Here is a 15407-nt window from a genome sequence, read left to right on the forward strand (position 1 = left end):
TTGAGATAATAGCTGAGAAAAATAATAGTAATATTAACTGGCGATATGAAAGCTATAAAGCTATAATTTTGCATATTTTGTCTAGGAGTTATGAAAACTAGGTACCTGGGAAAGAGATTAAATTAGGATTGAACGTCTTGGTGAAAAAGCTAGACTGCCCTGTATTCTTCAAAATGAATATTTTCTTCCGTCTGAAACTGTGAAGGTGTCCATTCAAACCTATCTAAAATAGCATTAGAAATGCAGCAGACTGTAGTAGAAGGAGCACAGGATTCAGTCAGAGATCCAAATTCTAGTCTGAGGTATTCACAAGCTAAGTGGTTTTTGCCAAGTCTCTTAAATTCTCCGGGCCTTAGTTTTCTTATCTGTAAAATGAAAAGACTGAATTAAATCAGTGTTTTTCAAATTTGAGTGGTGAACCGTTACTTTTATGAAATCAATTTAGAACAATTCCTATTTCTATAAAAAATAGAAGAGTGCATTGCAAGTACAAAGTCTATGTACAGTATGTGAATCCTGGGTAACTGGGAAGAAATTTTCAGAAGACCTTGAATTAGAAGATCTCTTTAACTTTTATGGTTTTATGAATTGTTCATGAGAAAGGCATGTAGTGTGGGGACTAGAGGGGGAGGAAACTTATTTCAAGTATGGGATATAAAATATATCACGAGTTCTTGCCATATAGTGTCAAGGCCAATGATCTTTAGAAAGAAAAGACTTGTTTCAATAGGGTGTTTGGTTTACTCACAACAGGTAGAAAAGGAAAAAAGCATTTACAGCTTGTGAATGTGGAAATGTGTCTTATCCTTGAGATCAGAGAATTATCAGTGTGAGAAGTGGACAGATATATTGTGAATTATAGTTACTGATCAAGAGGTGGTATTATTCAGTCTGGCCAGAATGTTCTCTCACCAATCAAATTACTTCCAAACTAGAAAGTGAGAATGTGCTCTGCTTTTTGATTGCTTTGTTTATATTTCATCTATTTTATTGTACATTTTGTGCTGTTTGTTGGGAAGTGGGTTCTTTTCTTGGAGAATAAGGTAAGGGAAGGCCCAGTATTTTACAAGAAACATTGAATTTCAAGCTTAACTGGTTACTGGAAATAACTAGGAAGTAAAAAATAATACGAAAGTATCAGGAGCACTACTCCAGTCTTATGAAAGTAGGACTTAAGGGAATGGGTGCTAGAAATATGCTTTTTTTTCTTCTTTTTTTATTGAGGTGGAGTTGATGTACAATATTATATGTTTCAGGCGTACAACATAGTGGTACACAATTTTTAAAGGTTATACTGCATTTATAGTTATTATAGAATATTGGCTATATTCCCTGTGTTGTACAATATTTTTTAAAGGTTTCTTTCCCAGGTGATTCTGATGACCAGCCCTGTTTGGGATCAACTGGTCTTGAGACTCAGCTTCTCATCTCAGCTTCACCTGTGCCTAGCTATAGACGCCAGAGACCTTTAAAGATCTCCTTTTTCCAGTTCTAAAATTTACATTTATGTGATTCACTGAGATTTCTGATAAAGTTTCACAGTTAAAAGAAAGTTAACCACAAATCAGCCAATGTCCATTTTTTTTAAAAAATTGGAGCTTGAGACATAAGTTTATATTTAGTGTTCTAAAAAGGAAATTGTCATAATTTCTACATGCTGGGAAGGGTTCTCTTTTAATATTAGATCCCAATACCGACTTGCTGACAATGTCAAGTGTTAATCAATGAGTAGGCTGTCCTCTCATGTGATTCCCCCATATGCTCCTGTTTTATAATCCTGCCTGTTTCCCCTACTCCAATCATAAAAGTCTGAACTGGGAGTAAATATTTCTGACCAACACAAGCTGAGCTAATCAAATTTCATCCCCTTTGGGGAATTCAGGACTTGAATGAAATTACTTTGAGTCTGGGGTTCGCTGTTGTTGAGTTATACGAGTGATTCAACCCTATAGGAGACCAAAACTATGAGGAGCTTAGATCTTCCCCATGTTCCATCCTTTCCAAGACTTGATGGTTCGGTGATTCCTTCTATTCTGTAAACTACTTCCAAACTCTTTCTGATAAATTCTGTGTGTTTGCATTAGGCTGGAGCTCTGCTGGTGTTGGGAAGGGAATAAAATCCTAAGCAATCTATTGTACAGAATAAATAACTTCTCTCCTGTGTATCTAGAAAGGTGTTAGTTTTGTACCATCCTTGGGAGGCTTGAGAAAATAGTATTCAAAGCAGATGAGAAACCTATTTTGAAAAATGCTGAGCTAGACAATGTTGATTTATGATGCTTTCAATACAGCTATGACAGATGAGATGTGGGGAGGTTATGGAAGAATCAGTATGTAATTAATAATAATGATAGTAATTCCATAATCATTATATTACTGATCCTTATTTTTTAAAAATCTGAAGGTGTGGCATGACAGCATGACAATAGCCATTGTACTGAAGTAAGCTCAGACTCAGCTACATTTACTTGCCCATGGTCATGTAGCACCATCCATTAAGTGGGGGAACTGAACTCAGGGTTCCTAATTCCAAACTAAGGGTTCTATCCATAGGAAAACACTAGTCATTATTGATTTATCCTTTCATACATTCATTGGAGAAATATACATGCTCCCAAATTAATTCATATAAACATATAGTAAGTAATATCAGCTTTCTCTTCAAATGTTTTATTACTCTAAGAATTTCATTTATATGGAAAAGTACCTTAAATTTGGGGGAAAAAAAATTCATCACATTCTTTTAACACCCCAGTACATATTGGACCAAAAAGTTTGTTGAAGGTGTTCTTTTCCAGACTAAGGAAGAAAAGTGATCTGAATTGAAAGTTTATTTCTGATAGAGTGTAAGCAGAACACCTTCCATGTTGCTTTGTTTTTCTTAAATTTTAAGTCCTTACAGTATAAGAGGAAAAGTAGCTCTAGAAGCTCAGGGAGACAGAGGTTGCTATGGAAAGTTCCTTGTAAAAGCAGCAGCCATCAGAAACCTTTAAAGACACTTTAACTCTAGCATGTTGTGTGATTTTGACAGCAGGAAAGCAATAGGGTTTGGCAGAGTTGAGCCTCAGTAAATGTTTATTGAATGAATCAATGAAACAGTGGCTCAATGAATCAAGAATGTTATAGGGCCATAAAATTTTAGAATTGAAAGAAACACTGGAGGTCACTTAGTCCAGCTATGTCACTTTGCCAGGGAAAAAAATAAGGCCCAGTGAGGCTAAGTGGAGTGGCCAAGGGCAGAGAGCTGAAAAGTGGCTGAGTGGAAACCAGCGCTCAACTCTCCTGATCCTTAGCGCGATGCTTTTTTCCCTTAGAGAATGAAAAATAAAAACACAAAAACCTCATGAAATCATTTTGCAAGTCATCAAGGTATAAACCTCTTTAAAAGGGTAAACCATCAATAAAGAGACATATTTTTTCCTTCCTTTATGCTATTTGTAATACCTCCATCTCTTTCTTACTCCATGAACCTGAATTAACCAAAAATTTCCTAGAACTAGGGTGCTGGGCATAATGATATTCTGGTTTTTAAATGATTAGGTAAAAAGCTGATTCTTTAAAACTGCTGGACAGTCCTTTAAAATATGGTAGTTAGTTTAATATTAACAATAATAATAACCAACAGTTGATTGCCCACCATATGCCAGGTATTTCTTTATGTTCACAGCAGCATGCTGAGGATAAATTTTTCTCATAGAATTGTTAACTAAAGGCCCCTGAAACAGAATTTAAGTAACCTCCACTATAAAGAAAATCTCTAAAAACGGGCCAGTTATCTTCCTCAGCACTTACTAGATGATAGCAAAACTGATCTTTTGACCCCTCCTGATTCCTCCCTACCTCCCACCTTCCTTATCTACCTAAGCACTGGAGATGGGTGAGTGGGGCAGAAGAGTCAGTAGGTCATAGACCCCATGAAAATGTATTGTCCAAGGAGAAGTGTGCTTCCTTTACCCAAGGTAATCGGGAGAACAGACTACTATAGAAGCGTGTGCAGTGCCTGTGTATGCCTGCAAAAGAGGAATGTCCGCATTCTGCATTCCTTGCACATGACAGTGTCTGCATCAAACTTGCTGACCTGCCTCGTGCCTTACTGAGGAGAGAAGGGGACTGGTACAGTGGACAGAGACAAAGGAGTACAACCTAAACTCTCAACATGTGGTATAGCCAGGATGCCTAAGATTCTAAGGGTCATGCAGACACTCCACTTTAGTCTGGGGCTTGAGCCATCTGGCCAGTATCTCTCACAAGAAGGCCACTTGCTGGGCTGCTGGGCCAGGGGATCACAGTAGCCAGATGCAGTGTGTTGGAACCAGAGGATGAAGCAGGTTGAGCCAGATGAATCTCTCTATGTCCACCACCCCACCCCTTAAATTATGTTTGGAAAATGCAGTGGGGAGGCCCTACAGAGCACTTAGGAATCTACCATTTGGAAGGCATCAGAGGTCAATGAGGGTGAACCAAAGAAGCAGGTACAACCAACAGAAAGAGACTATAAGCACGGCCACTGTCCTGTTCTCTTCCTGTCATTGACTCCATCCCAATAAAACAGAAGGGCCAGGTTTTAAGGCAGGTGGTAAGAAGGTGTCTGTGGTCATACCACATCCTCCCCTTCTTCCTCAACTCAGACTATGAATTGAGGGCTGAAATTTACATCAAATCTTAGGTGAGAGTTATAAATTAGCCTGAGTTTTTAATAACCAAAAGCCCCAAAATTTAATAATTCTGCCCAAGGTGTTGTGAAGAGATGGGGAAAGGAAGTGACAGTGCATGCATGTTTACAATCAGTGACTGAAGAAATATAATGAATACGTAAACAAATACTCTTTCATGTTTATATGCCATGAATATATCCCATGGATTTTGACTCTAATAAACTTATTGCACATACATTTTATTACTTAATCCTCACAACCAACCTGTCATATAGCTCCTAGTGTTATTGCCTCCATTTGCTGATGAGAAAACAGAGATTTTTTAAGACGATTGATTATTTATTTAAGTACTCACAATGTGAGAATGGGGTTGAAACCCAGGTGTATATGACTCTATAGCCCTCATTCCTATGGTCTGTAACTTTACAACTGTTAGTCTCATTGCTAGCACTTTCATGCATATCCAGAATCCAAACTCCACACAGAAGCCAGACTTAATTTTTAAAATGTAAATCTGAACTTGTCACTCTCCAGCCTCAATACTCCAATGGCTTCCCATTGTACATGGAATAAAAGACGCAGACGTGGAGAATGGACTTGAGGACTCAGGGAGGGGGAATGGAAAGCTGGAACGAAGTGAGAGAGTGGCATGGACTTATATGTACATGGAATAAAATAGAAAAGTTTGACCAAGATGATGCCTGAATGAATTATTAATCTCCCTCTCAATTCCAGTTTGAGGACTACTAGGTGCTTTACATGTGTGACTTTTGGATTCAGTATTCTTTGCCTTAAGATCAAAGACATGCCATGGGTTTCCAGCATCCCTTCTCTTCCCCAAGTGCAAAGCGTGGTACTCTAAAATCCAAGTGTTCTTAGTTTATACTGATCTTACTATAAATGAGGATTGTTTATAAATATAGGATATCTATAAATCTGCTATAAATATCATTGTCTTCCTATAATTATATATATAATAGTATATTTGCTATATATACATGTATATAATTTATTTATTAGGTAATCATTAATTGACCCCAAAGGAATCATAAGTTCATATAGAGATTCTTTGCAAAGCCTAAATTCACCAAGCTATGTTTTTACTTTGATTGTGTCACTGGTATCCTCCAGGTTAAAAGATGCTAGAGTCTAGTTGTCATAGATTCAACTGTGGGAGTTGAGCTGGAGGCAGGCCCAGAAATTGCGATATTGCACACCTGGTGAATGTTTGCTTATGACTTTCCCTGTGTGTCATAGCATCTGTGCAGAACTGAATGGCCATCAGCCCAGTTAGGCATGGAGTGGCCTGTTTGGTTCCCAGCACCTGCAGTTATTTAAACAAATGCAAATCAGTTGCACAATAGGATTGGAAAATTGTCATAGAGTGTTGGGCTGTGTCCTATTTTTTTTTTTTAATATGTTCAAGTTTAAGCTGCATTTAGTTTTTGGTAATGAATTAGAGGCTCATTTCATGGCAATATATAGGAAATAAGGAAGAACATGAGGTTGGAATAAAGAGGGCAAGAGTTATACATATTTTGATTCTACTCCAATTTGTTATGTGACCACAGTTTTATCTGTTGAGGCCTCACTCTCTTCATCTAATAATTAGAGCATTGTGCCAAATAATATCTAAGTCTTCTTTACCTTTCATATTTAATGACCTCACATTATCGTCATTAAGAGTGTGCCTATTTTGGGGGGTTATCTGATGGATTCTTGGCAACTTATTTCTGGATTGGTTGCCTTGAGGTGTATCTAAAGTGAAATAAAATCTTGAAGAATGAATATTTTATGAAGCTTGATTTCTTGCTGCAAACAATAGAAGTTAGCCTCAGAATTTCTGTAGGTTGAATCACATTTGGGAATTTTGGAACGATTTACAGCATTGCATCAGGTAGAAAATCCAAGGAAAGAGTGAACTACTCTCCCTTTAAAATAACGCTGTTTTTCCTTATAGTGATCAATTGATTGTTTTAATTTCTAAATTACAAAGGGTTTTGGCAAATAAAACTATGCTGTTTTCTGTTACACTGAGGGACTGAGAATTTAACCTGATGTGATTTTCAATAGGCAGACTTTCTTTTCCTGTTTTTCTAAACTTGCTTTACCTTTATAGTCAGAGAAAGCCAGGCATGTTATTTAATTTAATAATGTAAACTTCTAGTGTGTACTTTTGTTTAGTCAAGGACATTTTCGGCACAATATTCTTGTGTATTTGACTTCTAGAGCAGTAAAACAAGTGAAACAAGTCTCTTACTCAAACGTCGGTTTTTGTTCACTTGTTTTTTTTCACATGTTGATTTCAGTTTCTGGTTTGTGTTGAACACAATCTTAGAATATATTTTAAGGTATAGTAAAACCTTATAAACCTGTGTGATTTGGGATTGTGTATATGAAGTGCAAGATAATCAAGAACAATAATGTAGGTCAGGTTCTTGGCTTAGGAAAATGGCCTGACATTCTTCATGTAAATGAGAATAGTGGGACTTCTCTCTGCCCATAGACATCATTGTCCTTAGGAACTAGGGCCATTCCCTTGCAGATCCTTCACTTAGTAAAGAAGTTCAGTGAACCTGAAAATTGTGGAAACATAGGGTCAAATTAATGAGACTTTACCCCAAGCATAGGCAATGGGAAGGGGCATTATCCTGAGAATCAATTTCTGCGTGAACTTGGGGAGCCATTTAACCTTTCTTTGTGTAATATTCCTCTCTCTAAAGTAGAAATCAGTAATTCTTGCTGTTGAAAAGGATCTATTTGTTCATTCTTCCATCCAAAGATTGAATACCTTCTGCCGTATGCATTTAAGTGTTTCAGTTGTGTTTAAGTTCTTTCTGTGATGAGTAACTTGTTTTCTACCAAATTGAATGTTCCACCTATGGATACCTCTCTTAGAAAGTCTTCATTATATTGAGAATATATTTTCCCATACCTTTCATGCTTTGATTCTATTTACACCCCTGTTTCCATACAAAATGGAATTACTCTTCTAGGGGACATCCTTCCTGATGTTTCAAGATACTGTCATGTATCCCCTAAATTTTTTCTTTAGAGGGTTTTTACCATTACCTTATATAATCTAGAAGCCTTTTTTCATCTTAGCATATATCCAAACATACTCCAGCTTGTCTAAATAGGAGCGTGATAACGGGCATGAGCTGCCTAGCACTAAAGCACAAGACCGTCCCATCCCTCTTCTAAGAACTTTCATGAATGTAACCCGTGCTTACCTGGGCTTTTTTGAGTGTCTCTATCACACTGTTGATTCATGTTCTAAATCCTCTAAAGATTTGGCTTTGTTTGTTTTATCTGATGTGTCTGGGAAATCTTGTTTCCTATATACTCTTACTTGTTCAGTTGAGTAGTTTTAGACCTGAGAATAGAACTCAGGTTTATTCCCATTAAATTTAACTTTGTCAGAATCAGCTTATCCAGTCAGCGTAACAAGAATTTGTACAATTTGGATTTTTTCATTGAAATTTCCTTCAGAAAATTAGATGAGCAAGAACTGTGTATTTTCATCTAAATTATTAGAGGGCTGAAAATTGAATAGGTCTAATTCCAATGGCACTGTATTAGATCTCTTCCTCCAGTTGTATTGCAACAGAAAGCAAATTAATATAGAATATTAGAAAAATGCTCCAAGCTTTTGAGCAGTTTATTTTTTAATTGTTTCTCTAATTCTACCATGGCATTTCTATGATGAATAGTAGAGACTCCCTTTATCTTGACAATGATCCATTAATCAGCACATTTGGATATGGTCGTTCAAACAATTATAATTATATCCATTGCAGCTTATATACTTTTTCTAAATCCTATGAGGTTGCTCTGGAGAGCAAATGGTATTAAGGGATATTAATATGCATTTAAAAGTTTTTAAATGCTACATAACTGGTACTATTACTGTTGCTATTATTTTCATTTTTACTAATAAAAGTAACATTAATGGGAGTAATGTCTTGCTCATATCACCCTATTAATCACAAAGAAAAGACTTTATCAGGTGAACTTGTTTTGTTCTCAGTCATACAGATTATTTAAACTAGTATTTAAATTATTTTTTGAAATATAGTATAAATACTAGGAAGTGCACGTATCATAAGTGTACAGCTATATGATTCTTTGCACTCTGATCACACCCATAACCAACACCCAGATCAAGAACAGAACATTGCTAGCACCCAAAAAGTCCTCCTAACTAGTCCCTGCTTCATATCTACCAAAGGTAGCCATTACCTTGACTTACAACAGTAGAGATTAGTTTTGCTTGTTTAAAAAATTTTTATGTAAATGGAATCATAAGTATGTTCTCTTTTATGTGTGGAAATTTTTTTACTCAGTGTTATTATTCTGAGATTTATCCATATTTTTGCACATAGCTGTAGATTATATATTCTCATTGTTGTCTAATATTTCACTGTGTAACTATACCCCAATTTATTTATCCATTCTACTATTGATTGGCATTTCAGTGCTGTTCAGTTTGAGGTTATTGCGCAGAGTGCTGCTGTAAACATTCTAGTATGTTATTCTGATGATCTTTTTGTCCATTTTGTTGGGTGTATCCTTACAAGTGGGGGTTACTGGATCATAATGTAGGCAGGTGTTTAGCTTTAAAAGATATTGCTAATTTCAAAAAACAGTTCTCACCAGGAATACATGAGAGTTCTAGTTGCTCCACATCCTCACTAACACTTTGTGCATTTTGTCTTTTTCATTTTATTCATTGTAGGGGAATGTATTGATATTTTATTGTGGTTTAGTTTGCATTTCTCTGAATACTAATAAAGTTGAACATCTTTCCATATGGATATCCTTTTATCATGGATAAAAGTGTCTGTTCCTGTTGGTTTGTCTAGTTTTGTTTTTTTTTTTCCTGATTGATTTGTATAAGTTCTTTATGTATCCTGGATATAAGAATTTGTTGATATATATGTTGCTGTGAATCTAATTTCTTTTTTTTTTTTTTTTTTTTTTTTTTTTTTTTTGTTTTTTTTGTTTTTTTTTAGTATTTGGTTTATTTATTTATTTATGGCTGTGTTGGGTCTTCGTTTCTGTGCGAGGGCTTTCTCCAGTTGTGGCAAGCGGGGGCCACTCTTCATCGCGGTGCGCGGGCCTCTCACTATCGAGGCCTCTCTTGTTGCGGAGCACAGGCTCCAGACGCGCAGGCTCAGTAACTGTGGCTCACGGGCCCAGCTGATCCGGGCCCAGCTGATCCGGGCCCAGCTGATCCGCGGCACGTGGGATCTTCCCAGACCAGGGCTCGAACCCGTGTCCCCTGCATTGGCAGGCAGATTCTCAACCACTGCGCCACCAGGGAAGCCCCTAATTTCTTTTTGATGTTTATTGTTTTAGAACATACTAGAAATGCACAAGCTATTCGGGACTTATATTTTAAAATGGACATAGACCCATTCTTTAGGTGTTCAACAGGAAAGCATAAATAACTCTTCACTATGCTCCTTGGTATTTACATATGACATAGCACAAAACAATGACAAAGACTGTATGGTAACAAAGAATTGGAGGAATTATAGTCCTCTTGAAGAAAATAGAATGACTTATGTATTCTCACATAGTACACATATTCTTTCTTGAAAAAGAATATAGCAAAAAGATTTTCCCTGCTTAGGTTCATGTCTCATTTATGGCCTTTTGAGGTAATGATATATTGTACAGCGTGATTTTTTCCAAAACTATGTGGTTGCATTTAATGCAAATTTAAATCATCTAAATTTGATATTAAACAATAGAAAAGGAGTGATACATTTTCATTTTTAAGTAATAGGAATATGATGGTGTGAAATGTCATCAATTCTCATATGACTTCACAGCTTTCCATCTAGTGAACTGTAAACTCTATTTACTATTTTTTTCCTTTGGCTCTGCCACATTATCTGGCAAATAAATCCTTTGTCAAGATTTCTTTTGAATAAATCATATTTGGAATGATGTGAAGTCACTTAGATAAAATGCTACAGCCTTTTAACTAGATCAAACCTCTTCAAGCCCCCAAACTCTGTTATTTAGTATTTAAGGGTAGTCAGAGGCTGAATTCTAATCCTGCTTCTGTGGTTGGTGCACTTTCTGAATTTGACAGTCATTTAAACTCCATGGGCATCATTTTCTTAACAATGTAAATTAAAAGCTTGGGCTAGAAGAGGGTCTCTAAAACTCCCTTTGGCTCAGAGACCTGTTCTGAGTATTCCTTGGGGATGAAAAGTTTGCAAATATCTTCAGATAAGTGAATCTCAGTATATCTGATGTATGTATACGGATATGAACCAGAATTCACTTGACTCCCTGTCATCAAATAATCAGAACTGTGAGAAGAGAGGAATGAATTGAAGGGAATTGGGAATGGTATTTTAATTGACTATGGTAACAATTTTCTAAAGACTGACACCTTTATAATATGTGACGTTCCCATGGGCTAGCATAAGGCCAAATAGTGCTTATTGCCTGCTGTTGGTCGATTTTCAGCTCATCAGCACTCTCATTAGCATTGGATAAGAATTACTATTTTTCCATAGCTTTTACAAAGCCTGGAGTTTTTCTATCTTTTCATATCATTTTTTTGTCAATTTCATGGCTATGAAATAGTTTCTGAATATAATTTGATTTTTGCCTTTCCCTGAAGACTCATAGAATTGAGCATCTTTTTATTTATTCATACAGCATATACCTGTTTTTCTATGAAATTACTATACATTTATTTTGCCCATTTTCCCATTGTTCATCTTTTTTTTTCAAATCGAGTTATCAGAATGCTTTGCAAATCCTGTATTGTAGTCCTTTGTAGATTAATATGGTATGAAAATATTTTCTACCAACCTAATTTAGATTCTTACTCTCTTTATAATATTAATGATGAACAGGTGTTCTTAATTTTAATGCAGCTGAATTTATCAATATTTTATTAGTGATTTTTGTGCCTATTTAATAAATCCTTCCATACTTCAGTATTGTAATTTCTTGTCTTACAAAAATTTTACAGACTTACCTTACTAATTTATATCCTTAGTCCATGGAGAATTCATTTTTGTAAACAAAATGATGTAAAGATCCAATTTCACTTTATTCATGTAGATAACCAGTTGTCCCAGCACCATTTATTGACTAATCTATACTTTGCTCACTTATTTGCAATGCCTGACTTGATATAAATCATTTTCATATATGCTTAAGATTATTTTTAGTTTGATTATTATCTTTATTCTCCCCCTTTTGTCTATCCTAATGCATTATCTTTATTATCATAATTTTCTAATAATTGTTCATCTTTGCACAGGAAAGTTCCTTAATCTTCTTTCTCTGGTGTATCTTGGCTATTTTGGGCTCTTTGTTTTTCTCATAGAACTTGTAGAACCAACTTTTCATATTCATTTTAAAAAAAATCATTGAGATTTTTACTGGAATTTCATTGAATCTATAGATCTGTTTGTATGTTTAAAATATTGATTTTCCCTGTTACGTATAACCCTGTGATCTTTCTGAAATATCTTAAACCCAACAGTTTTTTTTTTAAAGATAATTTTGGTCTTTCAGTGTATACAATTATATTTGCTAATATGACGTGTTTTTTTTCACTTATACTCTTGATAATGCTCATGTGCTTTTCTTGTCGTCCTACATTAGCTAGGACTTTAAGCACAGTGTGTTGATAGTGGGCATCTTTGTTTTGTTTCTGATCTTAAAGAGAGTATTCTAGATTTCACAATGAAGTATGACATATGCTATTTGTTTTAGATCATTTATCACATTTATTACATTAGGCAGGCAAGGAGGAAGACATCTACCATTTCTAGTGCCCACCAACTTTGCCAGATGCCTGTACAGCATTATCTCATTATATCCTGAAGGACTGGTATCACTAACCATTTTTAGAAACTGAGATTTTAAAAGATGCATAATTGCCCCCAGTGCAGTTAACAATTGGCCAGCTAGGATCTAAATTCATAGTTTAGCCTGCTTTTTTTTTTTTCTAGTGTATCAGAAATATTTAGTTGTGCTGGCTCCCAATATCAACGCACTTGCCATATTGAACTGACCAGGGAAACAAACACCTAAACTGTAGACTTTCAGAGACAGGGATTAGGTCAGTCTTGGTCACTCTATTATCCCTAAAGACTAGCACTGGGCTTAACACTTGGGGGGGTTTCAGCCAATATTTTGAGTGTTTGAATGGAAGGGACCCTCTAGTATGGATTGGGCTGTGCTTGGTGACTCTGCCTCAGAATGTGGTGAGTTTAACCTGACCGCCAGTCTTCACTAATAGTTTACTAGTAGACAGTGACTCTCCCTCAAGGGTTCACTCTCTTGTGAAAGTTCTTAGGTGCTCACTATCTTACTCAGTGCCATGCCTTGCTTACCTGTAGTTGCTTATGGTACTTTCTGTATCCAGAGTGTCAGGTCATTGGGCCTTGATGAGCTGAGACCTTGATTTGAGCTCTATGCAAAGACATGAGTTATTAGATTATTGAATGACAATAGTCCTGAGGTAAAATTCTATTGCCAGGATAAGAGTGAGACCCCTGTTAGTATATGAACCCTCCAGTGGGCATAGTAGAGATGCTGTATTACCAGGGAAACAGGTGTTAGTATATGAACCCTCCAGTGGGCATAGTAGAGATGCTGTATTACCAGGGAAACAGGTGTTAGTATATGAACCCTCCAGTGGGCATAGTAGAGATGCTGTATTACCAGGGAAACAGGTTAAGATTCTCTAGTATCACTTAGAATTCTATGTTTATAGTTTATCAGAAGCTGAGTCCAAACCACAGTGTCTCATTTTTCTTGGTACAACGCCATCATTGCCTAGAAAGTTGAGGGAGCTTTTGGCTTCTACTCTTTTTTTAGTTAAACTCACTTAATTAGTGGGAAAAGACTGCCCTTTCCAAATAGCCACATTTGTGTTTGATCTAACATTTTGTGGGATCTACGTTGTTACTCCTAAATGTAGTAAAGACTGAGATGTATAGAAGATGTTGAGACTTCATTTACATGCTGTTCCCCTGAGGATGTCCTGGATTTCTTACCAGTCTCATAAAAGCCAGCCCTACCATCTGCTTGGTGAGATCAGGGAATGAACCAACGATCCAGCTAATGCCATTAAGCTTTCTATCACTGCCGCCTCCACCCAGGGAGAAAAAAATGCACTTGCTCTATAGGAGATCTATTTACTTCCAGACCAAATTCTATTATTTTTCCTTTGCTTTCCCCTCATCAGATAATTTGTTATGGTTTCTCAGTGGTGGAAATATTTGGCTCTTCACTGAGAAGATCTTTGAATATAAATGCCTCACTGAAAATTAAAATAACACCTCAGTTGGATGGAGAGAATGTTGTAAACACATTGGAATCCATTGTTGCCAGCAGAGTAGAACCATCCAATATGTATTTATGGTACCTGACTCGTGCCCTCAAGATATCACAGAGCTACTTTCTCTGATCAGAGCTCTTGCAGTGATACTTAAAAATGCATTGAATTTTCACGAATGTCAGCTTTAGCTATTGCAGTTGATGGCCCAATAGCTGAGGTTTATTAAAAATATACTGCCACCTACAGTACTATTTAACTCTCTTTGACAGGGCTCTTGTCATGAATGTTAACTAGACAAAGTGTTAATTTGGGGGCTGATTAGTTATTGTTTCTGTGAAGATTTGCTAATTTACATAGTATGTTTCTTTACTTACGCATGTATGTATCTGTTTTCCTCTAGGAAAAGAAGAATACATTGCCACTTTCAAGGGATCTGAATACTTCTGCTACGACTTGTCTCAAAACCCCATTCAAAGCAGCAGCGATGAAATAACTCTGTCCTTTAAAACCCTTCAGAGGAATGGACTGATGCTTCACACTGGGAAATCAGCTGATTATGTCAATCTCGCCCTGAAAAATGGAGCTGTCTCTCTGGTCATTAATTTGGGATCAGGGGCCTTTGAAGCACTAGTGGAGCCCGTGAATGGAAAGTTTAATGATAATGCCTGGCATGATGTGAAAGTCACCAGGAATCTGCGTCAGGTAACAGCGCAGTGGATAAGAGAGTAACTGGCTTTGTTTCTCGCTACAGCTGTGTGTGTGGTACTTGAAAACCCTAACAACATGATACAGGGCTCCTCAGAGTCGCTTACAAATTAGCTTTTTTCTCCTTCTGAGATGAATCTTCCTGCCGTACTTGAGCAGGGGCATATCTAGAAAGTCCCAGGGGCCTAAAGGCTATTTTGACACAGCGACACATGACAGTTTCCCAGAGGGCTGCAAGGTTAGCACTGCGACCTGCCCTTCCTGTGATGTGTGTGATTCTGTTGTGTTTTTAGTTTTCTGTTTATTTGATTTTAAATTATAGTTTTCATGGTGATCATTTGGAAGCATGCACATTGGGGTCATTAAATCACAGTTCCTTTTTTGTAGTTAAAAAAAAAAATCCAACAACAGTGTGTTTGTGATTCGGGATTGTATCAGTCCCTGCTCCCTCCCCACCCCAGACTCTGAAATGAGGACAAGAAGAGTCCCTGAGGGGGAAAAATGACTTTGGGGGTTTCCACATCTCCTAAGAGTCTGTTTATGAAGACATTTTTACTTTTAGCACAGACACTTACGTTAAATCCCAAATGTCTCTGGAGAGGCCAGTTCATCTTCTAGATGCCCATTTCTATTTGATTATATTTTTAAAACTTCCAAGTGTCTACATGTTAGGAAAATATCAATTTTTCAGTAAATCTATGGGTTCCCATATACTGTAT

At 36.6% G+C, this 15407-nt stretch overlaps 1 protein-coding gene across 21 annotated transcripts in view; it reads left to right on the plus strand.

Annotated features, from left to right (window-relative positions):
* NRXN1 (neurexin 1) overlaps positions 1 to 15407 on the plus strand; it is a 1116259-nt gene that overhangs the window by 418992 nt on the left and 681860 nt on the right. For all 21 annotated transcript variants that reach the window (XM_036873338.1, XM_036873339.1, XM_036873343.1 and 18 more), the window contains one exon: positions 14384 to 14685. In XM_036873338.1, coding sequence (XP_036729233.1) covers positions 14384 to 14685 — 302 coding nt within the window. The remainder of the gene's footprint in view (positions 1 to 14383; positions 14686 to 15407) is intronic.

The sequence above is a fragment of the Balaenoptera musculus genome, chromosome 13 (assembly GCF_009873245.2).
Source record: "Balaenoptera musculus isolate JJ_BM4_2016_0621 chromosome 13, mBalMus1.pri.v3, whole genome shotgun sequence".
In the NCBI taxonomy this organism is placed as follows: domain Eukaryota; kingdom Metazoa; phylum Chordata; class Mammalia; order Artiodactyla; family Balaenopteridae; genus Balaenoptera; species Balaenoptera musculus.